The sequence below is a fragment of the Bos javanicus genome, chromosome 4 (genome assembly GCF_032452875.1).
Source record: "Bos javanicus breed banteng chromosome 4, ARS-OSU_banteng_1.0, whole genome shotgun sequence".
NCBI classification, from domain to species: domain Eukaryota; kingdom Metazoa; phylum Chordata; class Mammalia; order Artiodactyla; family Bovidae; genus Bos; species Bos javanicus.
In genome coordinates, this window is record NC_083871.1 from 119,392,333 (window position 1) to 119,417,708 (window position 25,376).

Consider the following 25,376-nt stretch of genomic DNA (forward strand, 5'->3'; position numbering starts at 1 on the left):
TGTGACGTGGTCTCTGAGCCAGTGGGTATGATTTGACTGGGCGTCCTGCAGACTGGGGGTGCTGGGTGTCTGCAAGGGTCACCTCTGGCTGCTCCAGGCTAGGCTGCTGGGGGCTTGGTGGTACTAGCTATAACGGGGTCACCCTTAGCTGACCGGCCAGAGGTGGGGGTGGGGGCTGCCGCCTTCCGGCTCCCTGTCTGCTGGGCCCATCACCGCCCGGGTGCACTGGTCAGTTGTGGAGCTCATCACAAGTTCCTGGAGGAAAACCGTTCGGTCCCTCGGACCTCCCACAGCCCTCCACTCGGGTCCCTCCTTGTCCATCCTAAGAGCGGTGACTGATGGGTGCTGAGGAGCTCAAGTTCTTCAGTTAAATCAAGCCCCACTGCTTGGAAAAGAAAGTACATTGCCCCAGTGAAGACTTCATAGTAGAATATACTTCCAGAAAGTGGGAAATAGAAAGCAATAGGTGGACTTTTTTCTTGGTAAAATGTTAATAAGTGTCCGTACTAATTGGGCACCAGCTGAATTCCAGCTGCCTTCAGCGCCTGTACCTGGGGGTCGGGGCCCAGCTCCTCAGCCTCTGATTGCATCATCTGAAAGTCACCAAAGTCTGTCAAGCAGGGAGGGCAAGGCTGGAAATTCTAGACTGTATTCCCTGCCCCTCAGCTCCCAGTGAGCAGGGCCGGCCACCAGTCCCAGCCCTGGAGAGGCCCTGGGCTGAGCTCAGGCACCGCTCGGCCGACTGCATGGTCCACGTGCGTGGACAGTGCTCACATGCCTGAACCAGCTGACCGTGCTGCCTGCACTTCTGCTTGGTCCGAAAATATGGGGGAACGGCAGCCAAAATATGAGGGCTCCTTGGACGGTGGCGAGGGGGCTGGTGGACTGGGGGCTGGAGCAGCTCTAGGACGGGTGGGTGATGCCCAACCGGACAGCTCAGTGCCGGCAGCCTGTGCCGGGGACTTGTCCTCCCTGCTCACAGCCCTGAGGTGCTGTTCTCTGAGAAAGCTGGCCGCGGGGCCCCCAGTTGCCTGGTGGTCACGTGTGAGCCTAGCCCCGGCAGGTGACAGACCTGCCCCCCTCCCCGTGTGGAAGCCACGGCCTCCTGAGAAGTCTTCACCCCGATCTAGCCTGGCTCTAGCCTTGCACACTTGCACGCACATGCACAGCTGGAGAGTGTGGTACACGCCCTCTGTGCCTGGAGAGGACGCACCCTGAGGTCCTCACAGCAGGGGGCTGGCCTGAGCACAATGTCCCCATCGCCGATGGCTTCTCTCTCCTCTTTACAGAGACTCACCTGCCCACTCACTGCCCCCCTCACTTCACAGCCCGTGGGGCAGCAAGAAGTGCTGTGGACCACAGGGTCAGGCCTGATCACAGGAGTTGGGTCTGATCATGGGGTCAAGTCTGATCACAGGGGTTGGGTGTGATCTCGGGGGTGGGGTCTGACCTCAGGGATTGGCTTTGATCATGGGAGTTGGGCCTGATCTCGGGGGTCGGGTCTGATCTTGGGGGTCAGGCCTGATCTCAGGAGTCAGGTCTGATCACAGGGTCAGGCCTGATCACAGGAGTTGGGTCTGATCATGGGGTCAGGTCTGACACCTGTGCAGCTGCTGTGGAGATTGGGGGGTCGTGCGGAGCCCTGGGCCTCAGTGCTCTACTGGATTGGGATTCTGACTTTCTTTTATTCTAGTAAAGTATACTTAATGTAAAAATACCTGCCTGATGGGTTTTGAGTATACAGTTCTAGGGCATTCAGGACATTCACCACCACCCCCAGAACCTTCCCATCTCCCCAGACTGAGCCTCTGCACCATCAAACACCAGCTCCCTGACCCCCCGACCGCTAGCCACCTCCCATCTTGCAGAACTGCCTCTGGGGATCACGCACTCGTGATAGCTTCACCCCAGGTCGTCAGGTGAGGTCACGTCCCCCCGTGCCTGCCCAGGGTCCAGCATACACTAAGTGCTCAATACCTGTTGCCTCCCCTCCGTGGACTTGGATGCCGGCTGACTTCTCTCAGAGCAGGCACTTCAGGCCCAGGAATACCCGGGCTGTCCTCACAGGTCAGAACACATGTCTACAGGAAGGCGGTGGGCCTTACATGCATTTGGGTTTAGAATCAGATTCTTAGAACGTGAGGTGTGAATTCAGAGAAAGAATTCTAATCGCTGGAGGGCGAGTGGCGCTGCACCCTGGCAGAGCCCCAAGGGGTGCAGGGTCAGGAGGGAGGGGCCTGGCTGGGCGCTGCACCCTGGCAGAGCCCCAAGGGCTGCAGGGTCGGGAGGGAGGGGCCTGGCTGGGCGCTGCATCCTGGCAGAGCCCCAAGGGCTGCAGGGTCGGGAGGGAGGGGCCTGGCTGGGGTGGGAGACCCCGCCTTGAGGTGACTGCAGTGTGGGCTGTCACTGGGTCACACCCACGATGTAATGTTCTGGAAGCGCCACGCTTGCGTGAAGACAGAGCCTCCCCCAGCCCCTCCTCTGGGTGTCGCCCCTCATCCTGAGCCTGTGGGGCCCACCTCGTGTGCCCCCTGCTGACGGCCTCGGGTGTTTCTGCTTTATGTTCTTCCTGCAACTGGACCCGGAGGCTTGGTGTGGAGACCACGCATCTGGCTCAAGGGCACCTGGGGAGACACAGTCAGGGAGGTCTTTTTGCTGCAGGCTGTCTCAGAGGCTGTGATGAGCTGACGAGCCTGAGACGGCCTGGGAGGGCGGCCTAGTGGCCAGAGTGTCCACTCCCGCCTCGAGGGACGCCAGTGTTTCCCGGAGGTTCGGTAAGTGCTAACCGAGGTGTCCTCATAGTATCTTGCACTTCATCTCACTTGAATATTTTTCTCCAGTTGCCTCATTTAGAGACGTTTCCTTTCCATTTCAAGAATGCTCCTTGATATCAGACCTCCATAAATGCTCTAGGACACCCTATGGTTTACAAATGCTGGCACAACGAATGGGCCCCAACAATGGCAATTGCTCAGAACAAGCAGTAAGAAAAATATACCAGCGGCCCCGTGTACTAACCACAAGAACCGGGGCAGAGTATGACCGAGAGTCTCGTAGAACGCCAAGTATAGGGGTCAAAATACACAGACCCCGACGCGTGGCCTGCCACAGGGCAAGCGCTCCATGGATGTAAGCGGTGACTGTGTGAGTGTCGACACAACCTCAGGAGCTTGTGCTTCTGTTGGCAAGAGAAGCTTTGCCTACAGGCAGTTGCGACCGGGGCCTGAAGCTGGTAAAAATGAAACCACCCCTCTCAGGCACACCTACACAAACGTGCATGCTGGGATGGCGGGCTGAGGCCGAATGGAAGACGCGGTGACCGTGGAATTCCGTTGGTCCTTATTCTGCCACACGACTTGGGGTTTTCTGTGTTCTTTCTGTCTGAGCACGGAGCCTGGGCAGCAGCAGGAAGGTAACCGAGCAAACCCGCCATGGAATTCCAGCAGCACTCCATAGGCAAGCTGGGATGGGTGGGCTCATGGCTCAGGGGGACAGCTCTGCGTGGGGTGAGGAGGCCCCTTGGGTCCAGGCTGGAGCCGGCCGCCTGGTCCTCCCGGGCTGCACGACCTCTCGGCAGGTGTAATGAGGAGGAGACGCCCTCAGGGCGGCGGGACCCACTGGTCCAGCCTGATGGCTCGAGGCAGCGATCACGGGGCTCAGCCTGGTCTTTCCTTCCGAGAGTGTGAAGCAGCACGGAAGGGCAGGGCCACGCAGAAGTGTCCATCTGGTTCCTACATGCAGGTTGGGCCGAGCCACGTCGTCTCACTGACGCGCACTCGTGTGGCCCATGAAGAACCAAGATGATGCCAGTTTGTGAACGCGCGTACAAGGCAAGAGCGGAGCCCGGGTCCCTTCCTGACTCCCAGAAGCCCGCAGAGACTCAAGGGTGGGCAGGAGCACAGGCCTCCTGGGGTGGAGCCAGGACAGGGCTGGCTGGAGAGTTGGGGACGGGGCACAGGGGGCAGGGAACGTGGACTCTGCCAACTTCAGCGGGTCCCTCTGGGTTAGAGATGGTGCAGCCACTGGACCCTGACGGCCTGGCCCTGTGGCCCTCACACTGCTCCCGCCCATCAGCTGCGGACCCAGAGGCCACGCGTCCCTGATCTCATCCTCAGGGTGCACTTTGCCAGTCCTGGGACGCCCGTGGGCCCGACTCACAGTAGGGCTCTGTTTCAACTGCCAAGGAGTGGCGGGACCCCGTGTGCACACCCCTCGGTGCCACCTTCTCAAGACTGCGCTCCCGGAGCTCTGCCGCCTGCTGGACGGTGGGCAGGGAGACCGGAGCGCGGAGGCGAGGCCTCGCTGGCCCCCTGGCTCTCCTCTTACTGGCCAGTGTCCCCAGCGCCCAAGCCTAATCCGAGTGTGCAGTATTTGCTGGATGAAAAGAGACCAGCCTGGCTTCTCAAATGCATTATTACAAAGAATCCACAAGGAGAGACTATAATCTGAGCACCATTTTTTAAACTTCATAAGATTAAAACTATCGATACGATACACATCTGACTAAAATGCAATAATTTACACATGCATTATTTCATTATATTTCATAAGATAAAGTGACCGAAGCAGCTTAACAAGTAAAAGTCTTTAAAGGTTTAATATCTCAAAGGGAATTTATACTCAAGTTTTGGAAAAGAAGGTTGATCATAAGAAATATGAATGAGCTCATATAAATTCTGAAACCAAGGAACACCTGATGAACACCTGTAAACAAATCTGGATTGGCTTAACTGGATCCAAGGCATTACTCATGATCAATTTATTAAGCTGTTAGACTCAGAACAAAATTTAATTTAAAAAGAGTCACCTGCCAGAAGTCAGCCACAGTCGAGGGCAGGGGTCCTTGGGTGGCGATGTACGCGGGCTTCCTGGGGTCGTGGTCCATCTGCGGAGACAAGAGCACAGGAGGAAGATGAGCTGGGGAAGGGCAGGGCCGGGGAGGCTCGGGGCCCTCAGTCCTGTGCTGACAGCCCCCAGGCCCGACACACACCACCTCTGTGGAAGCAGGAAAGCCCCTGGCTCCTGCCAGACCCCTCCTGACCTACCCCCCCAGGATTCTAGGGGGGCCTGGGCACCGGTGCCTGGATTTTAGGGGAGCCTAGGGGCTGGTGCCTGGATTTTAGGGGGCCTGGGGGCCTGGTGCCTGGAGTTTAGGGGGCCCTAGGGACCTGGTGCCTGGAGTTTAGGGGAGGCTTGGTGCCTGGAGTTTAGGGGGGGCCTAGGGACCTGGTGCCTGGAGTTTAGGGGGGCCCTTGTGCCTGGATTTTAGGGGGGCCTAGGGACCCTGTGCCTGGAGCCTGGCGATGGGGCTGGATGTGCTTCTGACACCTGAAATGGCACTAACTGAGCAGCATCAGTAGAATGGAGGCCAGTCAACCACAGACCAGATGCCAGAGCATCAGCCACGTAGGGGCCGCGTGAAGCGGGGCCGTGGGGAGGCAGGGAAGGTGCCCGGGTCACCCACGTGGTGACAGGCCCATGGACGACTGTGACCGCAGAGGTGTTCCGCTGGTGTGGGTGGCCTCCATGGCCACCACTGGCCACACACAGGGCTCAAAAGTAAAGTGGCCGAGGTTGGCACTGCGGGCGCTGGGCTGGGCAGAGGGCGGGCATCTCTCAGACCTGGAGGGGCCCAGCAACAGCGCTTCCTGCCTCCCAGGGTGAGGCAAACCCCTTCCTGTGCTGCTGTGCTGCTCTGCACCCTGAAAGGGTCCGAGAGCCAGCCCAGCAGGCGCTGGCCAGGGACGGGCCCAGGCTTCTAGCAGCTCGTTTCATATTCTTTTTCCACCTTGCCAGACAAGGACCAAAAACAAACAAGCAAAGGAGAACGAGTGGCGAGCTTCCTGGCTGTCGATCCGCCCGAATGCGGCCTGCTGGCTCCGAGAGAGGAAGTCTGGCTTAAAAGACCTTCATTAGAACAGTTAATTCCAAGACTGACTAAGCAGGAAAAAAACATGAGAACAAAGCCTGGAGCAGCAAATCAGATTAAATCAGACGGCGTTCTCCCTCTCACGCTGGTGTCCCAAGAGGACAAGGGAGGGGCCAGGCAAGGTGTCAGCAGGACGTCCTCACTGTCCCCCCTTGGGGACCACAGAGACACCCCCAAGAAGAGAGCAGGCGGGTCTCCCCTGGGTGTCAGGCGACCACTCACTCATCAGACATACAGCCTCCTTTATTCTTTCCATCCAGCACTGGTTTCTACTCTTTTGACACCAGGGTTTGATGAAAGATTTAAAACACTCCGAATTTAAAGGTACTTGTTAAGAACTCATTTCCGAACATGGCGAAAAACAAGAAAGGTGCAACCACGCGCGATTCAGTGGAGACGCGATTCAGTGGAGGCGCGATTCAGTGGAGACGCGTGGGGATGCCGGCTGGAAGCCCCGCTCACCGGAAGCCCCTCCGAGTCTGGGTCTGAGAAGGGCTCGTGTGCCCTTTAACATGCGTGCGGTGTAGCCTGCCCGTCAGCACTTTCAGAGCCCACGGCTGTCAGTCTGAAAGGACGCCCCCAGTGCACCTTATAGTTACGTGCACCATGAGAGCGGGAAAGAGCACAGGAGAACAGATGTAAGTCGCTCCATCAGCACAGCAATGTGACGCTGGCTAAGGGAGGGGGCAGGAAAAAAACACTTTCTGTGCATCTAATTTAGTGATTCGTAATTAAAACTGGAAATTCACAACAACACACAATACAGGTAAAATTACGTTACTCTTGCTGAAAGCCCCAATTAAAATGTTTCAGTGGGAACGTGCTTGGCAGAAATAAGGAGTTTTGATGTTTAAAATATGCATTTGTTGGGGGTGACAGCTATTTACAGGGACCCTGTCTCTTCCTTGCAAATAGTTCTGCATGAAAAGTATAACCCCACCTCCTTTTCAAATGTGCTTTTTTGCTCAAAGCAATTCAGAGAGCAACGCATTTTAAAATCCTTCGTATGTACAACCCAGCACATTTAGCTGCTTTCACAGTGAGAAAATATGTGATTGAAAGCAAAAATCGGATCAGGGTTTCGGGAGGTAAATAAGGCCCCCTGTGGGGAGAGGTCTCCATGTCACTCCGTTGCCATCAACCCGAGCTGGAGATGGGAGGACGTGGGGTTGGGGGCAGAGGGTGCGCGATGGCCCATGTCACTCCCCTCCCCCTTGACTGTATCACGTGGCTGCCGCTTGGACGGCAGTAAATGATAACAGAGCAGCGACCTGTGCCACCAGCTCAACAGTCGCTCGGAAGACAAGCATCATCACCTCATCCCTCGCACGTTCTCTGTGTGTAGCAAAGAGGAGGCCTTGCTCACACACAGCAGCCTCTGTCCAGTTTTGTGCGTCTGTTACTGAACGAAAGTAAAGCAAACATTTAACTGAACAGCAGACGTCTCAGCACACTTAAGACTTGCGGGGCTGGATAGGTGTGGTGGTTGGAGGGAATTGTCAGTTTCCGGGAACACGACTCCTCGTGCAGGCACGCTGGCTGCTGCCCCGGTGGGTGGGTGAGGGTGTCTGCACTGGCACTCCTGGTGGGGATGAGCGCTGGCTTCCGCTGAGGTCAAGGCTGATGGCCCCCCTTCTTCCTCACTCCTTTGTAGCGACTTCCTTCTGTATGGTTGCTGTGGTCACACAGTGCGCCAGGGCCATGGGCAAGGTCAGGCTCTCTGGCTCCCATCTCAGTGTCTGTAAACTGGGCTGGGAGGGGCTGGAGAAGTGCGACTTGGCTCTAGGGTCCTTTAGCTCTGGGATTCTGGGATTTTTTTCAGAAAAAGTAGACCCCCAAAGTTTGCGTTGAGTCTCATGAAGACGCCACCTGGATAACCAACAAGGACCTACTGTGTAGCACAAGGAACTCTGCTCAGTACTCTGTAATAACCTAAATGGGAAAAGAACTTGAAAAAGAATAGATAGAGACATTACTTTACCAACAAGGTCCGTCTAGTCAAGGCTGTGGTTTTTCCAGTAGTCATGTATGGATGAGAGAGTTGGACTCTAAAGAAAGCTGAGCGCCGAAGAATTCATGCTTTTGACCTGTGGTGTGGAGAAGACTCTTGAGAGTCCCTTGGACTGCAAGGAGGTCCAACCAGTCAATCCTAAGGGAAATCAGTCCTGAATATTCATTGGAAGGACTGATGCTGAAGCTGAAACTTCAATACTTTGGCCACCTGATGCGAAAAGCTGACTCATTGGAAAAGAGCCTGATGCTGGGAAAGATTGAAGGTGGGAGAAGGGGACAACAGAGGATGAGATGGTTGGATGGCATCACCAATGTGATGGACATGACTTTGAGTAGGCTCCTGGAGCTGGTGATGGACAAGGAAGCCTGGCATGCTGCAGTCTCTGGGGTTGCAAAGAGTCGGACACGACTGAGCGACTGAACTAAGATACATGTATATGCTTAACTGAATCACTTTGCCATACACCTTAAACTAAGACAGCATTATTAATCAACTATTCACCAGTATGAAAAAAAGACATAACCTGAACCAGGGTGCCTGCAAGGTGTGTCCCTAGAGATTTGGTTCAATCTGTAGAAGGAGAGTTATAATAGAGCGACTAGCTCTAATCTGCATCAGAAAACGCACCAATATTTCCCTGATGTTCCAAACAAAACTCATCTTGAAAGTTAAGCCGTCAGTGTGTTAAGACCAGGGCACCCATGTTCTGAAGCCTTGAAGGGTGGCTTGGGGGAGGCTGCGGGCTGGTGTGCAGGTGAGGGCAAGGTTGGTTCTGCCCCCAGACCACTTATACTTGCTTTTCATAATATGCAAAACAAATTTCACACATGGTTTCTAAAAACAAGACCCTATCAGGCGGAGTTTTCAAACCGCTTTTCCAGATACCAAGTCTTACGGTGAGAGTTTGCTGGGAAACAGTAGTCAAATCAGTGGGAGAGAGTGTGGCTTATGAACTTGAATTATTTTCATATTCATACAAGTTGAGATTTAAGAAAAATAATCGATATAAACTATAATTGGGCTTCCCAAGTGGCGCTAGTGGTAAAGAACCCACCTGCCAATGCAGGAGATGTAAGAGATGAGGGTGTGATCCCTGGGTTGGGAAGCCCCTGGAGGAGGGCATGGCAACCCGCTCCAGTATTCTTGCCTGGAGAATCCCATGGACAGAGGAGCCTGCTGGGCTACAGTCCATGGGGCCGCAAAGACTCAGACACGACTGAAGTAACTTAGTATGTATGCATGCCAACTATAATTATAAATACATGGATGTTCGCTTATAAATCTGAAAACCAAGGAATTGTTCCCCCATTTGGACAATCTCTTGTGATGTTCAGTGCATCTGAGCAGTTATTTTCTGAAGAGTCAATTTGTACTACTTAAATTTGTTAAATGAACTGAGTTTAAAAATTAAACAATTCTCCCCCTTTATTAATAAACAGAGGAGTGATGAGTAAGTTTAATTCCAAGTGTCACTGAGGTGTTCAGACTTGCCCCTGGTGAGGAATGTGTGTGCTGTCACACTAGTGGTAACACTATCCCTAGTCCACGCCCGACAGTGACCAAGCTCCCGAGTGGCTGACGGTTTCTCTCACAGAACTCCCACAGACTCTGGTGACCAAGCGCCCACGTGGCTGACGGTTTCTCTCACAGAATTCCCACAGACCCTGGTGACCAAGCTCCCGCGTGGCTGACGGTTTCTCTCACAGAATTCCCACAGACCCTGGTGACCAAGTGCCCGCGTGGCTGACGGTTTCTCTCACAGAATTCCTACAAACTGGTGACCAAGCTCCCACGTGGCTGACAGTTTCTCTCACAGAATTCCCACAGACCCTGGTGACCAAGCTCCCATGTGGCTGACAGTTTCTCTCACAGAATTCCCACAGACTCTGGTGACCAAGCGCCCGCGTGGCTGACGGTTTCTCTCACAGAATTCCTACAAACTGGTGACCAAGCTCCCACGTGGCTGACAGTTTCTCTCACAGAATTCCCACAGACCCTGGTGACCAAGCTCCCATGTGGCCGACAGTTTCTCTCACAGAATTCCCACAGACTCTGGTGACCAAGCGCCCGCGTGGCTGACAGTTTCTTTCACAGAATTCCTACAAACTGGTGACCAAGCGCCCGCGTGGCTGACAGTTTCTCTCACAGAACTCCCACAGACTCTGGTGACCAAGCTCTTGCGTGGCTGATGGTTTCTCTCACAGAATTCCCACAGACTCTGGTGACCAAGCTCCTGCGTGGCTGACGGTTTCTCTCACAGAATTCCCACAGACTCTGGTGACCAAGCTCCTGCGTGGCTGACGGTTTCTCTCACAGAATTCCCACAGACTCTGGTGACCAAGCTCCTGCGTGGCTGACGGTTTCTCTCACAGAATTCCCAGACTCTGGTGACCAAGCTCCTGCGTGGCTGACGGTTTCTCTCACAGAATTCCCACAGACTCTGGTGACCAAGCTCCTGCGTGGCTGACGGTTTCTCTCACAGAATTCCTACAAACTGGTGACCAAGTGCCTGCGTGGCTGACAGTTTCTCTCACAGAACTCCCACAGACTCTGGTGACCAAGCTCCCACGTGGCTGACAGTTTCTCTCACAGAATTCCTACAAACTGGTGACCAAGCTCCCACGTGGCTGACAGTTTCTCTCACAGAATTCCCACAGACTCTGGTGACCAAGCTCCTGCGTGGCTGACGGTTTCTCTCACAGAATTCCCACAGACTCTGGTGACCTCTGATTTCAAAGCAGAGATGGCACATTATTTAGCACTCATGGCTTCCCTGAACTTTAATGAGGACCAAGTACGAATATGACGGGTGTAATTACTGTAGTATTGTTCTGCGCAGCTGGGGCTTCTTGGGCTCTAATCGTAAGCTTCTCATTCAGCTCTGCCAGGAAGCTTGTTGTCACGGGACCATCAGTCATTTCAGGGAGAAGAGGAGTCGAGGAGTTCTTCTAATTCATACTTAGACTCCAACCAAATTTGAACAGAAAGAATTGTGGGGCAAAATAAAAGGAAAACATAAAAAGACACTGAAAGGTCATGTCTCTCTCCTGGCCTCACCTTCTGACCCATGCCCCTGCCCCGTCGTTGGGCCTGGGAGGCTGTTCTAAATCTCCGCCAACAGGAGAGAGAGGGGGAAGGTGTAGGAGTGGGGGGCTTGGCAGCTTGGAGAGGAGGGGGCGGTGATGTGGCCTTCAGCCCCTTATCCTCTGCTGGTCCTAACTAGCCTGAAGTGGCCCAGACGTCTGAAAGCCGGAAGCCATTCAAGGGGGAGAGGCGGGCACCCCCACACTGAACTCCCGTCTCTCAGACTTGAAGGAATTTCTCTGGCCTGTCACATGTTCGTTCCAGGGAAGGAGCCCAACAGGACAAAGGCTGCTCCCCCTTCTGCAGCCACAAACCCCAGCCTCATCGGAGGAAACATGGGGAAATCAAGGGGGCTTTCACTTGGCTTTTTGAATTAGAATTGATGGAAAAATACCAAACTCACCAAGAGTGTTTACTGAGAAGACTGAAGGGCTCCAGTGAGGCCTCTGCACACATGGAGCCAACATTTGATGTCTATGCTGCCAGAAAGGAAGGCGTGACTCCTTAAAACTGTCCCAGAAACACTGGCTGGGGCTTGGGCGGGTGTAGACGGGGTGCTCACTGTGAATCCCCTTCTCACATCGCGTGTGTTACATGGAGCTCCCACCGTGTGGTTGTGAAGTGTCAGGAAGTGGGACTGACCCACGGTGCACCGGCATCACGATAATAGGGTTCATGCGACAGAAGCGCTGAAATAAGCCACCACGATGACAGCGGTCTGCGCTCGGCGGTCCTGCGCGTGGCAGACAGGGAGCTGTCTCAGCAGGGTCACCCCCGAGGACAGCAGGGACTGTGGCTGGTGGCTCGCACAAGGCTCTCTCAGGAATCAGAGACAGCCCCGCCCGCTCGGCCACCGACACTCCCAGAGCCTCAGTCGTCAGAGCCCCAGGACGTGCTGCATCCGGCACGCCTGTCTGTGAAGCCAACTTGAGAACTTAGTGAGGTGGCCTGGCCCTCCCTGAAGACCAGCGCCGAGACCAAGGGGACCAAGGGACACAGCCCACACCCACACCCACTCCTCACACTCTGCTGCAGGTCCAGGTGGTGCCAACGCGGCACTCTGAGTGGAGACAGCAGGCTCAGCTCACCACCTGCCACCTACTCTCACTCCAGCCCTCAGGCCCACCTTCCAGCCCCTCTTCCTCCTGTGTTGGGGGGCGCTCCAGAGTTTCCTCCTAAGTGCCCCCCCCGCCCCACCCACCGCTGGGTGCAGGGCAGGAAGCAGGGGGAATAGCGGCTGAGGCTAGGGGTGGGGGGACTCTCCAGAAGCCAGGAATGTCCAGGACAGAGACCTCCCCAAGCCCCCATCTGATACCAGCTGCCCAGGGAGGCGTGGCTGCGGCCCGCCCACCCCAGGAAGTGAAGACCCTGCCGCTGGGAAAACCAGAGGAAACCAACCTAGTTTCCACCACCGCCAGGCCCTCCCTCATTCAACATGCACCAGGTTTGGGTCTGTTTTTTTTCTGTTTCCCCCAAGTAGGGAATAAGGATTTCCCCAAAGTCGTGGGTTCCAGCAGCAACTTCGCAGGACGCTGTTGCTACAGGCTGACCAGGCCCTGTGCCCTGCACCGTGTCCCCTCTGCCCCGGATTCTGGGGACAAGGGCCGTCGAGAGCAGGCCGGGGTGGTGCACCAGCCCTGGCACCTGACAGGGGCTAGTAACCTGGAGGAGGCGAGTTACAGGGTGGAGGCTAGTTACCAGGTGGAGACTAGTTACCAGCAGAGGCTAGTTATCAGGTAGAGACTAGTTTCAAGGTGGATGCTAGTTACCATGTGGAGGCTAGTTATCAGGTAGAGGTTAGTTTCAGGGTGGAGGCTAGTTACCTAGTAGAGGCTAGATACCAGGTAAAGACTAGTTACAGGGTGGGTGCTAGTTACCAGGTGGAGGCTAGTTATAGTGTGGAGTCTGGTAACTTGGTCGAGGCTAGTTACCAGAGGGAGACTAGTTACCTAATAGAGGCTAGTTACCAGGTAGAGACTAGTTACAGGGTGGATGCTAGTTACCAGATGGAGACTAGTTACAGTGTGGAGGCTAGTAACATGGTGGAGGCTAGTTGCAGGGTGAAGGCTAGTTACAAGGTGAATGTTAGTTACCAGGTGGAGGTTAGTTACCTGGTGGGGGCTAGTTACCTGGTGGAGGCTAGTTACCAGGTGGAGACTAGTTACCAGGTGGAGGCTAGTTTCAGGGTGGATGTTAGTTGCCAAGTAGAGACTAGTTACAGGGTGGATGCTAGTTTCTGGGTGGAGGCTAGTTTCTGGGTGGAGGCTAGTTACAGTGTGGAGACTAGTTACCTGGTGGAGGCTAGTTACGGGGTGGGGGCTAGTTACCTGGTGGAGACTAGTTACAGGGTGGATGTTATTTATCAGGTGGAGACTAGTTACAGTGTGGGGGCTGGTAACCTGGAGGAGGCTAGTTATAAGGTGGATGGAGACTAGTTACAGAGTGGATGTTAGTTACCAGGTGGAGGCTAGTTTTATTGTGGAGGCTAGTAACCTGGAGGAGGCTAGTTACCAGATGGAACCTAATTACAGACTGGAGGCTATTTACCCCGGGGGGAGACTAGTTCCTGGGTGGAGGCTAGTTACTGGGTGGAGAGTTACCTGGTGGAGACTGATTACCAGATGAAAGTAGTTACCTGGTGGAGACTAGTTACCAGGTGGAGATTGGCTCAGCTCTTGACCCAGGGCAGGGCTGGCCTACTCCTTCCCCCAGGCTTGGTGGGTGGCAGGGTTGGTACTCACGATGGGGCTGGCGTTGATGTAGTCGGAGCTGCTGTGGCTGTTTTCCGATTTCAGCCGGATCCGGGAGTGGTCATCTGCAAGCCCAAGGGCAAAGCGTTAACCCATGTGGTGTGTCTTCAAGGGCCACCGCTCGCCCCCCCGAACTGCTCCCAGTCCGTGCCTCCTCCCGTCACCCCCACTGGGGTCCTTCGGTCTCCCAGCCCGTGCCTCCTCCCATCATCCCCACTGGGGTCCTTCGGTCTCCCAGCAGAGTGTCAGGTGTGTGGGCACCCAGTGTTGCTCTTGCGTCAAGTTCAATGCCAAAGCTGGCTATCACTCAGTTGTGTCTGACTCTTTGCGACCCCGTGGGTTGTAGCCCACCAGGATCCTCTATTCATGGAATCTTCCAGGCAAGAATACAGGAATGGGTTGCCATTTCCTTCTCTACGGAATCTTCCTGGCCCAGGGATTGAACCTAGGTCTCCTGCATTGCAGGCAGATTCTTTACTTTCTGAGCTAAAGATAATCAACTCCATGGCAATAGCTCATGCAATGTTTGCTTTTAAATGACACATATTCAGTAACATAGAGAAAATAAACACCAACATAGATATTAAGCTATTAGCCCACCATTCAATACACCCAGTTTTGTGGTCTAGAAATGACAAGATACTCGTGTTTAGAAGAATGTAGATTTAAAAGGGGAATAAGGGCAAAAGAAAATGAGGTTGAAGAGGGAGCCAGGAGCCACATGGGGACTCATCGACATGAAAATGTGCTTTCAGTGGGCACAATAACTTGACCGATGCTGAAATCAGACACTTTGGTGGGGAGTAAGGGCATGCTCCATCATAGCTTGATGTGTCTGATCTGTGAATCATCCCTAATTTTGGTTCTGGAACAAGCACTCCCCTGCCTTCAGTGATAACTCTCTCTGCCTATTTGCAGGGACTTTGCAGTGAGCAGGGCACCCCGAGGGGTCCCGAGTCTCCTGCTTTCCTCCTCTCCCTCAGCAAGGTGAGACCTTGAAAATGGGAAGTGCTGAGCTCTGCTGTCAGCCCGTGCTACAGCGGGGCCTGAGGACCCCACCCCACCTGCTTCTGCCGAGAAGATAGAGCCCTGCTGCAGCCCCAGAGGCCTGCGTTTCTGCGGCGGTGAGCATGTCACCCCAAGTCCAAGTCTGGATTCCTGGCCCTTCAGCCGGGTCTCCCCACTTCCTGCCCCCGCCCCTGGGAGCAGGTCGGGGAGTGGGGGCAGGAGAGCTCGGGGGCTTTGCTCTGGTGGCTTCTTTCATTTCTCTGGGAGACTTTATTCACTTATTTTTTGTTTTAGACAGTTCTGGGAGTCAGGAAACTTGGCAAGGCCTATAGCTGACTGAACCCGGAAGTTACCGTCTACCCTCCTGTGCGTCTTATTAAGGTATTAACATTGGCCGTTTCCAAGCAGAGATAAGACAGGTAAGAACCATCTAGATATCAGGAAGGAGTTCACACTTGGCACGTTTACCTGAGCAGAGGTGACATGGAACGCACCCTGTGGAATGTTCTGAAGGTGTTTACGATGGCAGCTGCCAAGCCTCCTGCTAAGATGCCACCGATCCAAAGTCCCCTGGACCCAATGACTTTGGGTCCTGCACAGATTTATGTTCTTGAGAGGCTGAGAAATGGCTGCAGCAGGAAGTTACAAAGAATTTACAAGAGAAGTCTGTCAACTCTGGCATTCCAACGTGCTACAACACTAACCCTTAAACGCACTTTAAGGGCCCAGTTTCTCGGTGTGTTGGGGGAGGGGGGTGAGCCGCTCAGAAGCCGGGCCTCTCTCTGAATGGAGGCTGCGCTTGCTGCAGCCACGCAGGGGTCTGGATGCACAGGGCAGGGCTTCCAGAGGGTTCCTGAGGGCCTCACTGCACACTCCTTCCATGAGCCCGCTGTGGGCTCTGCTGACAGCAGCAGTCAGCTGCTCCCAGGGTCTGAGAACCCAGGTCCCAGGGCAGGGCTGCTGGTGATCGCAAGGGTGGGGCTCGGAGCTTCAGAGGGCCCCGCCCACCCGGGCAGGATGGCCCCCGAGTAGCACTGAACTGACACAGCCTTGGGGGCTGTCGGGTCCCCGCATCTCCACAGAGCCCCACGAGCAGCCAGGCCCAGCAAACCAAGGACCAGCTGGGTTTTCTAGCAGGAGAATCGAGAAAGCGGGTCCTAAGTTCGGACGTCCCGGTGAGCTCGGCTCTCTGATCGCTGACGGGACAGAATGAGCAGGGCTGGAGCGTAAGCATGCCTGTGAGGACAGCACGCAGCCTCCTGCACCCCGCGGGCGCCGGCCCAGCCACCTTCGTCCCTGCAAGTCACCCTTTCTGAGACGCCCCTGAGTCTGGGGCAAAGGCTTCCAAAGCTCAGAGTTCCGCTTCCTTCCCATCACATATCTGACTTGGTGGCAACATCCTCATATTAGAATTGACAGTGAAGTTGATTTTTTTAGCGTGGCACTGTCTTTACCTCCCTCGGAGACACTGAGCGCCACCCTGGAAGGGCCAGGGTCCAGTGAAGGGCGGTTGCGTGTAGCAGGGATGCTCCAGTGGGCACGTCACTCGGCTGGGCATGTCTTATATTTTGTGGCTCGCAGTTCCTGTTTTGAGGGTGGCTGCAAGTTTTCCTCATGATGTGAAAGGCACAGAGAGTGCCTGGCAGGATCACCGATTCGCTCCCGGTCAGCAGGTGCAGTGGAGCTGACGCCAGGGCCGGGGTGAGCAAGTCCCCGCCCCTCCCCCGAATGATTCCTTCGTCTTCCTCGGACAAACACACACATCTTTTTGGGGATCAAACTCAACATGATGACTCCAGCCACAGAGCAAGATATTTCACACCCGCAGCGCTGGTGTCTGAACGAAGAGGCGGGTGTGTCCTCAAGGTCTTCGTCTGAGACGGCCTTGGAAGCCAGGACACGAGGAAATTCAGGTCGCGTCTCCCCGCTGCACCTGGCTCCATCACTGGGCCATTCTCCTCTCACGAGATCCTCAGTGGTAACTTCAGCCAAGAAGGGAAGGAGAAGAACTCCTCTCAAGAAGAAGCTTGATGAACCAGCCCTCTGTGAGTAACCTTTCTGAACCCCTATAGAATTACTGGTGTTATTCCCACGTTTAAAAACGATGTCTTGAATTCCTCTCATGGTCTATCCAGTACCTGTCCTGGTGTTTCAAACTCATCACCTCCTTCTTCCTAGAACACTGTGCCAGACAGAGCAGGGGCCATTTTCCCATTTTAGGCTGAAGAAACTAAGGCTCCAAAAGACCAACTGGCCTGGCAGAGGCCACAGCACTGAGGGCTCAGCCAGCCCTGCCTCCTGCTAGCCACGTGATAGCTGAGTAAACGGCTCAGTATCTTAAAGCGTCAGATTCATCACGCGGAGCCTAGGACGCTGCAGTCCGACTCACAGGGCCGTTGTGTGAACGGCTCCCGTCAGGTGCCACGTGAGGCCTGGCAGACGGAAGGGACTTAGAAGCAAGGTCGAGACTACAGACAGACGCACACCTGACTGATGAAGGGTCTGCTGGGCTGGCGAAGCTCGCTGCATGGCTGTGACGAGTCGTCAGCAACCTCAGGATGGTTTTCACAAATGCCAGTGAGGAACAGGTTTTAGAACTGCTTGGCTATGACGAGGGCAGAGGAGCCTTGAAGCGGCAGACTCTGGAGGTGACTGAGCGTCACCACCCAGGCTTCCTTCCAGCCTGGGCCATGGTGTGGACCCTCCCCGCACTGCCGGAACCCAGCTCCGGACAGTGCGGAGGCCGCCTCCACTGTGATCTCCCACACGGGCCCCTCAGGATGGGGCTTTCCTGGGCTCCCCGGTCGCATCACTCACCCTGCCGAGTGTGCCGATCCGTGGGCGAGTCAACAGACTTCACCTCCCTCGAGGACGTGACTCATCGATGCTGCTGACGGCAACGCAAGCCGGGAGTCTGTAGAACCCGCTGGTTGACAGCAAGCAGCTCCAGCCGAGGGAGCTTCTGCCTCCGGATGGTCTGCCAGTGTTGCCTCAGGGCCCTTGAGCTTCTCAATTTGCTGTTATGACTGAGATGGGACCATCACGCTTGCTGGCTGACAGCAGTTTCTCCACTTGGAAGGCGTGCCAGGGGCGTCTGAGATGGGCCAGCACTGTCCAGAGGGCTGCGAGTCCTCCACAGAGACCCCACGTCAGGCTGCGCTCGGGAATGACCCAGTGGTCACCAGCTCCTTCCTGAATTTTGTGGGTCTCCCGATGGGTGAGCAAAGCGCGAGCATCATGGGGGCTTCCTGCAGGGCGGCCGCCCAGCTCGGCACGTGAGTGGCCCTGAAGGTGGGTCACAGGGGCTGGAGCTCAGTGGGACCCCCTGTTCTAACTATGCACAGACCTCGCACTCAGCGTCTACAAGGGGAAGGCCTCTCGGGGCTCGGCCTGTGTGCCGGGCAGGAAAGGACCCCACAGGCTTCAGGTCATGGCCCAGGCTGTCCTGGGGCTCCTGGGGTCAAAGGTTGAACTGTGCCCCCCAGGACCTCGGGCTGTGGCCTTGACGCGGAGCTGGGTCTGTGCAGAGGGGATGGGCACAGCAAGCTCACAGGCACGGGTGGGCCTCACCCCACGTGTCTGGGGCCTGGAGAGAAGTGGGGAGGTTTGGACTCAGACCCAGGCAGACAGAAGGGAGCATGCAGACGTGAAGGCCGAGGAGACGGCCTGGGACGGACACCCCTCAGAGCCCCGGCGGGCCAGCCTCGTCCTGGGCCCGGCCTCCAGCCCGTGAGGACACAGCTCTGTGGCCCGGGCGCACCTGCCCCCAGGGCTGGCCTGTGTCTGGGCCTGGCTCCCTTAGGACGCACCGACCTGTGTGCCCTGCTCCTGCATCTCAGCTCTTCCAAGTCCCACACCTTCAATGACCGAGAGCAGGACTTTCCTACCAGCCTAAAAAAGTGAGTTTTCTATGAGGAAAGCAGGGAACAGGCGCGAGGTAGGCCCTCACGAGCCTGGAGGAAGGGGCGGGAGCTCTGCTCAGAGGCCCCAGAGGCACTGGGTCTGCGGGAGGCTCCAGGCTGGCCCTCGGTGGGTGCAGTGCAGACACCAGGGCACCGCAGGGTGGCGGGGAGCGCGGTGTGCCCGTGTTTGCCACAGTGGTCGTGTGGCACACGCAAGAACGACTCTGCAGAAACAAGAGCTCAGACACCGACCAAGCGAAACCACGCCGTCGCACCGTCCCACCCAGAGACCGTCAGCCGGCGCACCCCAGCCACCCGCTTCTCCGAGCGAGGCACCTGCCCCGGGCTGAGCGGAGGGCTGCGGACAGACAGCGAGGGGCGCGGCCTCCGAGGGCCCGGGTAGGGGGCAGCTCAGCCATGCTTACACGAAATGGGGCAAGCCTGGTCTGCTGAGCACAGGGCTGTCAGCAGGAACCAGCGGCCTCCTCTGGGCTGACTGAGGGCCCTGGTCTGCTGAGCACAGGGCTGTCAGTGGGAACCAGCGGCCTCCTCTGGGCTGACTGAGGGCCCTGGTCTGCTGAGCACAGGGCTGTCAGCGGGAACCAGCGGCCTCCTCTGGGCTGAGGGTCAATGGAGGGTGACACCCGCGTCACCTCCAGCTGACAGTCTCAGCATCTACAGGGACCAGGGCGGATGTGCGACCTGAGCCTTTGGGACGGGGTCTGAGAACAAGATGAAACCCCCTGCTCCCAGGCCCTGCCAATGAGGACGCCTGGGGAAGGAAGGGGAGCAAGTCTGGCAGGAACTGAGTCGCCTTAACAGAGACGCACCTGTGACGGCAGGTGGGAGAGGGGCCCAGAGGACACTCCAACCGAGGCTGACGTGGCGGAAGGGGGCCGGGGCGGGGAGACACGCGGGGGTCTGGGGACGGAGTCACCGGGACACGAGGTGGAGCAGCGTGTCTGGCTCCGCTGCACCTGTGACCCCGCAGGGGGCGGCCGCCCGCACCCCCGCCCCGCACGGAAGCCCGCCTCAGGGTCCTGGGCCTCTGTGTGCAGCATGGGAGGGTGGATCCTCCAGGAAAGGAGAGCCCTTGGGAGGGGTGCTCAGCGCAGCTGAGCTGGGGGAGCACGGGGCTGCAGTTTAGGTTGAGACCTGAAGGAGATCGGGCATGAGGGGACATGGCCCAGAAGCCCCCGAGGCCCCCGGTGCTTGATGCAGCTGCAGCAGATAATCGGTCCTCCTGATGTGCAAGTCACTCAGTCGTGTCCGACTTTTTGCGACCCCGTGGACTGTAGGCCTCCAGGTTCCTCCGTCCATGGGATTCTCCAGGCAAGAACACTGGAGTGGGTTGCATTTCCTTCTCAGGGGATCTCCCCGATCCCAGCAGATGCTGAAGCCTAAACAAATAGTCCGGTTACTTGTTCTTTTAGGCCAGGAGGCCCACCAACACGGGCCTGAGCAGTGAGGAGGCGACTGTGCTTCTCCGCGTCTTCATCTCCTCCGGAAAGGCGGCTGGCTGTATCAACGGTGTGGCTTTTCTCCGCGTCTTCATTTCCACCAGAAAGGCGGCTGGCTGTATCGACGGTGTAGCTTTTCGCACAGAAACATGTTCACGATGCTCTGGGCGAGCTGCGGCAGAGGGCGGGGTCGGGGGCAGAGCCCAGCTAAGCGAGGGGGCAGGACCAGCAGAACCCGTGTCCACAGACCTAGCGCTTCAACACTGCCCGTTTATGCTTGTCCTTCTGCCCAGAAGCCTGGGATGAGTCTGAATCAAGGTAGTTCTCTGGGTTCCAGCCTCCAGCTGCTCCCAGGATCCTGGCCAGGACCGTCCCTCTTCACCGCATCACCCCAACCAGCCTGGCTTCCCTCCTCCACGCCAAGGACACTGGTGATGACCCTGGGCCTGTCTGGAAAACCCAGGCCCCTCTCCCTAAGTTAAGGTCAGCTGATGAGCAAACCTCAGGCTCATCTGCAACTCCCCCTTCACATTGTCGCGAAGGCAGCACCCGCATGGGCCCCGGGGGCAGGACGTGGGTCCTGGGGCTGGTGGTCTGCTGCCGCACGGGCAGGGGCACCGAGCGGGACCCGTCAGACTCAGGCTCCCTCTCAAGAGCAAAGTGACTCTGCGATCTGGGGTGTCTGCTGCCTGTCACAGGCCCGGGGCGGTGCGGGTGGCATGCCCCTCACCCAGGGCCGAGATCAGGCCCGAGGCTGACAGAGACGGCCGTCAACCTGATGGCTCCTGACGCCTCAGTCCGCTAAGAACTCTAACTGAAGTGAGCAGCGAGAAGAGGGGGCAAGAAGGAGGAGGAGGGAGGGGAGGGGAGGGGAGGGGAGGAGGGTCAGAAACGGGAGTACAGCTGGCAGTCTGACCCTCTTGCTAAGTGCTGACCTCCTGGAAGTCTAAGCAGGTAACCACTCAGTTCAGTTCAGTCGCTCAGTCATGGCCGCCTCTTTGCGACCCCATGGACTGCAGCACGCCAGGCTTCCCTGTCCATCACCAACTCCTGGAGTTTACTCAAACTCATGTCCATTGAATTGGTGGTGCCATCCAACCATCTCATCCTCTGTTGTCCCCTTCTCCTCCTACCTTCAATCTTTCCCAGCATCAGGGTCTTTTCCAAGGAGTCAGTTCTTTACATCAGGTGGCCAAAGTATTGGAGTTTCAGCTTTAGCATCAGTCCTTCCAATGAACACCCAGGACTGATCTCCTTTAGAAGGGACTGGTTGGACCTCCTTGCAGTCCAAGGGACTCTCAAGTGTCTTCTCCAACACCACAGTTCAAAAGCATCAATTCTTCGGTGCTCAGCTTTCTTTATAGTCCAACTCTCACATCCATACCTGATTACTGGAAAAACCATAGCTTTGACTAGACGGACCTTTGTTGGCAAAGTAATGTCTCTGCTTTTTAATATGCTGTCTAGGTTGGGCATAACTCTTCTTTCAAGGAGCAAGCATCTTTTTATTTCGTGGCTGCAGTCACCATCTGCAGGTAACCACTGTTGTCAGCTATAACGATGGGGTCATAGTTACGTAGGAGAAGGTCTTTACTTTAGGAGACACAGGCTAAACCATTTAGACACATAAAACCCACTTTGAAATAGTTCAGCCAACAATGAAGTAAAACAGCCAGATCACAAAACTGAGTGGCAGCCATGTGGAGTCTGGCCCGTGGGGATGTAGGCGATCATCAAATTATCACTTCAACCTGAGGATCTGAAAACTTTTGTAATAAAAAGGGTGGGGAAAATGATGCCAAGCCGGCATTCTTTGCAAAGCACCTGCGGGACTGGGTGGCCAGGAGCCCCCTGGGGTCAGGAGGACGGGGGACAACCCTTGTCGCCCCCGATGCCCTGGCTCACCTCTGGCTCCAGGTTCTCGGGTGGCAGTGTGAAGGGGACGTTGCACACGTGGCCTTTCTGCTGTCAGGGCTGCAGGGCGGCGGCAGGCGGGCCGGGGTCACGCGGGGAGCAGCCATGGGCATGGTCCTTCCGGGTCCGTGCCTTGGGAGGCAGCGCTCTGCATTCATCTCCTTGAATATGATATCATCAGTGACTCGAAATAATCTGAAACATGCTTATAAACCACATGGAGAGCAAACACCGACACGGAGGCACCGTGATGAGCGGGTGTCGAGCTCCCCTAGGCTTTGAACAAGGGTGCGTTTATCGGAAGTGAATGCAGAGTTCAGTGCTGAGTCAGGATGGACAGATGAGGGCTGGGCCCTGTGAGGAGCCCATCACACGCTGAACGGACACTGGGAACATCTCGGTGGAGGAAACACAGCCCGGCGTGGCCCTCTGAAGGCTGTGATTGGCTGCTCGGGGTGAGGGAACCAGCACGCATCCAGGAGAGGGCCCAGGTCTGGCCCCCACCCCCGAGGTCCCGGGTCTCTCCGAGCCCCCGAGTCCCCCTGAAGCTGAGACTCTGTGCAGCCTCGGTTGTGAGAGGTGAGACGTGCAGACACGAGGCCACAGGAGGTTGGACGTCTCACATGTCCAGTGGTCCAGCTTCCAGGAAGGGAGTGAACAGGAGGCAGAAGCTGGACCTGGGTGGCTGAACTGTGCAGACGGTCGGCATGGGCCCCAGCCCGCCAAGCAGCCCCTCTGCTCTGGGGGGCTCTGGAGTGTTGTGCCCTCGCCCCGGGCCCTGACTCCAGAGGCTCTGGCCCTGCAGGGCTCAGCTCCACGAGGAGGCCTGGTAGCGTCTGGAACACGGCCTTAGCCTCTCCTCTGCTTCCCTTAGAAACTGTTCAGTCCCAGGCAGCCCAGCCTCTGCGAAGGAAGAAGCCCACACGCTGCTGCGGGATTTCCTTTTCGGCACCAACGTATCCACGGCCTCCCCCGTCTGGAGGCAGTTACTCAGCTCGTTCTGAGGCCATAAAAGGGGGGGTGAAGAAAAGACAGTGGGTCAGGAATTTCTCTGGACGCGCCGCTTTCTTGGGCAGCTTCCTCACACGAGAAGAAATCCAGCTTGCTGTCAGATTCAGGAGAATTTCCCACGACTGATCGCTACAGGCAAAGCCGGTCACTCCAACGTGACCACACCAGGATGTTCACCGCGGAGATCCTGCTCAGAGTGGGGAAAAGCGTCAGCCCAAGGTTTGCTTGGAAAGAAATTTTCTGTGTGTTTTGAGGGAAGTGGTGCTTTGTCAGGACGGCGGCTGTGGGTGTATTTTAGATGTTCAGTCCGTGGAAGTGTGAAGTCTTGCTCACTTTCCTGACACGAGAGTCTCAGATGAGTCCACAGAAACACGCAGGGTGCTCGTCATCACAGGGCACACAGACAGACTCGAATCCTAGCCCCTTCATCTGTCAGGTGGGGGAGGCCGGGCGGGGTCGGGGGCAGGCCCAGGCAGGATGGGAGTCAGGCCGGGGAGGGGTGGAGGAGGCCTGGGAGGAGTGGGGGGCAGGCTGGGGAGGGGTTGGGGGCAGGCCGGGGAAGGGTTGGGGGCAGGCCCGGGTGGGGTGGGAGGCAGGCCGGGGAGGGGTGGAGGAGGCCCAGGCAGGGCGGGGGGCAGGCCCGGGCAGTGTGGGGGCAGGCCAGGGCTGGGTGGAGGAGGCCCAGGCGGGGTGGGGGGCAGGCCTGGGCGGTGTCAGGGGCAGGCCCGGGAGGGGTGGGGGGCAGGCTGGGGAAGCATTGGGGGCAGGTCCGGGAGCTCGGGGATGGCACGCGACATGATCAGCCGGCCACCGTCCTTTTCGTCACACGCGGCTGAAGCTGGTGCCACGTGTGATGCGGCTCCCAGAAAGAGCCAGGAGGGAGTCGCTCAGACCCTCCCCTGCCCCGTCTGCCAGGTAAGGCCATGGACGCAGCTGTGAGCCCGTCAGCAGCAACACCCTAAAGGCCACAGCTCGAGACACGGCTTCAAGGACCTTCTGTCCATCCTCCGTGTCTGCATCCTCGACTTGACCTCTCCGGTTTCATCGCTAAGTACCCCGGACCTCCCTGTCTCTCTCTTGCTATTATGAGTCAGAATCACAGACTTTAAGATGGCATACCACCATAGCATCATATTCCTGTCCTTAGCTTGTAAAGAACAGGAATATGAGGGAATATTGCATAATTCTTTTAAAAATGCAAAAAAAAAAGCACTTTAAAGCATTTTAAATTCTTTAAACTTCTGAACTATATAACAGGACCCAGCACAGCACCAGCCAACATCTTGTAAATCTGCCTTCTTCTTTGAAAGACAATTTGTTTGCAGCTAGAACCTTCGGGCTGTCAGGGATGGGAAAGTTGCTGGTCCGGCCACTTTGAACTTCCCACCAGCCTGCTGATGGGGACGCAGCGGGTGTCCCAGCCTCAGCTGGACCGGAGCCAGTGTGGGCGGGGCGTGGGGGGCGGGGAGGTATCAGGCGGGCAGGCGACCAACAGAGACATGGATGGGTGGAGGGGTGGGGCCCACACACGGCCCTGGGCGGGTCCAGGTGGGTGCCCCAGCCGTGCCCATCGGGGAGCGTGGCGGAAGCCCGCAAGCACTCCTGTCTCCTGGGCGGAGGGTGGATGTGGTTGCTGGGGGAGCGTGTCTGACACATGACGCTGTAATGAGCACCCTGACACCCACGTGGTGTCAACATCGGCTTCAGGGGCCAGGGTGCGTGGAGGCCCACCCTGTCTACACGCTCTGCTCCACCACGGACATCGCTGCACGTGTGGAGGGAACAGTCGGACAACACGAAGCAGATCTCAAGAAGCAGCCGTTCTCCTTGGAGGAGTCTGGCGAGACCACCAGGAGTTTAATGCACGCCATCGCCCTGGGGTCCTGCTCGGGGAGGCTGCAGGCCGAGACCTGACCACCGGGTCTCCTTCTGAAAGCTGAGAAGGCGGGAGCGTGGAGGACCGAGCCGGGGACGCGTGTGCGGGACGAGACCCACGCATCTGGGGAGGCTCTGTCCACCCGCCTGTCTCTGAGACCAGGCTCTGTGATGGCCACATGGTCAGGAACGGTGGCTTCTGGCTCGCGCCCCATGCCGGAGTCCGGCCAAGAAAGCACTTCCTTGTGGAGCCCTGGCTCCAGCCCACGTGCAGGCGGCAGGCCCGAGGCTCTGGTCCGAGGGCTTCTAGGGCCCTGGTCCCCTTGGGGTTGGCCCCCCACCCCCAATGGAGGCTGAAAACAGGCTGTCCTGCGTCCCTGAGGCCCCGGCCTGTGGATCCTCCGGCTGCAGGGCGTATGGCCCGGAACC

The 25,376-nt window shown here is 56.9% G+C and overlaps 1 protein-coding gene across 5 annotated transcripts in view; it reads right to left on the bottom strand.

Annotated features, from left to right (window-relative positions):
* The window catches only part of PTPRN2 (protein tyrosine phosphatase receptor type N2), a 599,207-nt gene that overhangs the window by 33,941 nt on the left and 539,890 nt on the right, over window positions 1-25,376 (bottom strand). For all 5 annotated transcript variants that reach the window (XM_061415339.1, XM_061415342.1, XM_061415343.1 and 2 more), the window contains 2 exons: window positions 13,769-13,842; window positions 4,808-4,885 (listed from right to left, as the gene is read on the bottom strand). In XM_061415339.1, the coding sequence (XP_061271323.1) occupies window positions 4,808-4,885; window positions 13,769-13,842 (152 nt within the window). The remainder of the gene's footprint in view (window positions 1-4,807; window positions 4,886-13,768; window positions 13,843-25,376) is intronic.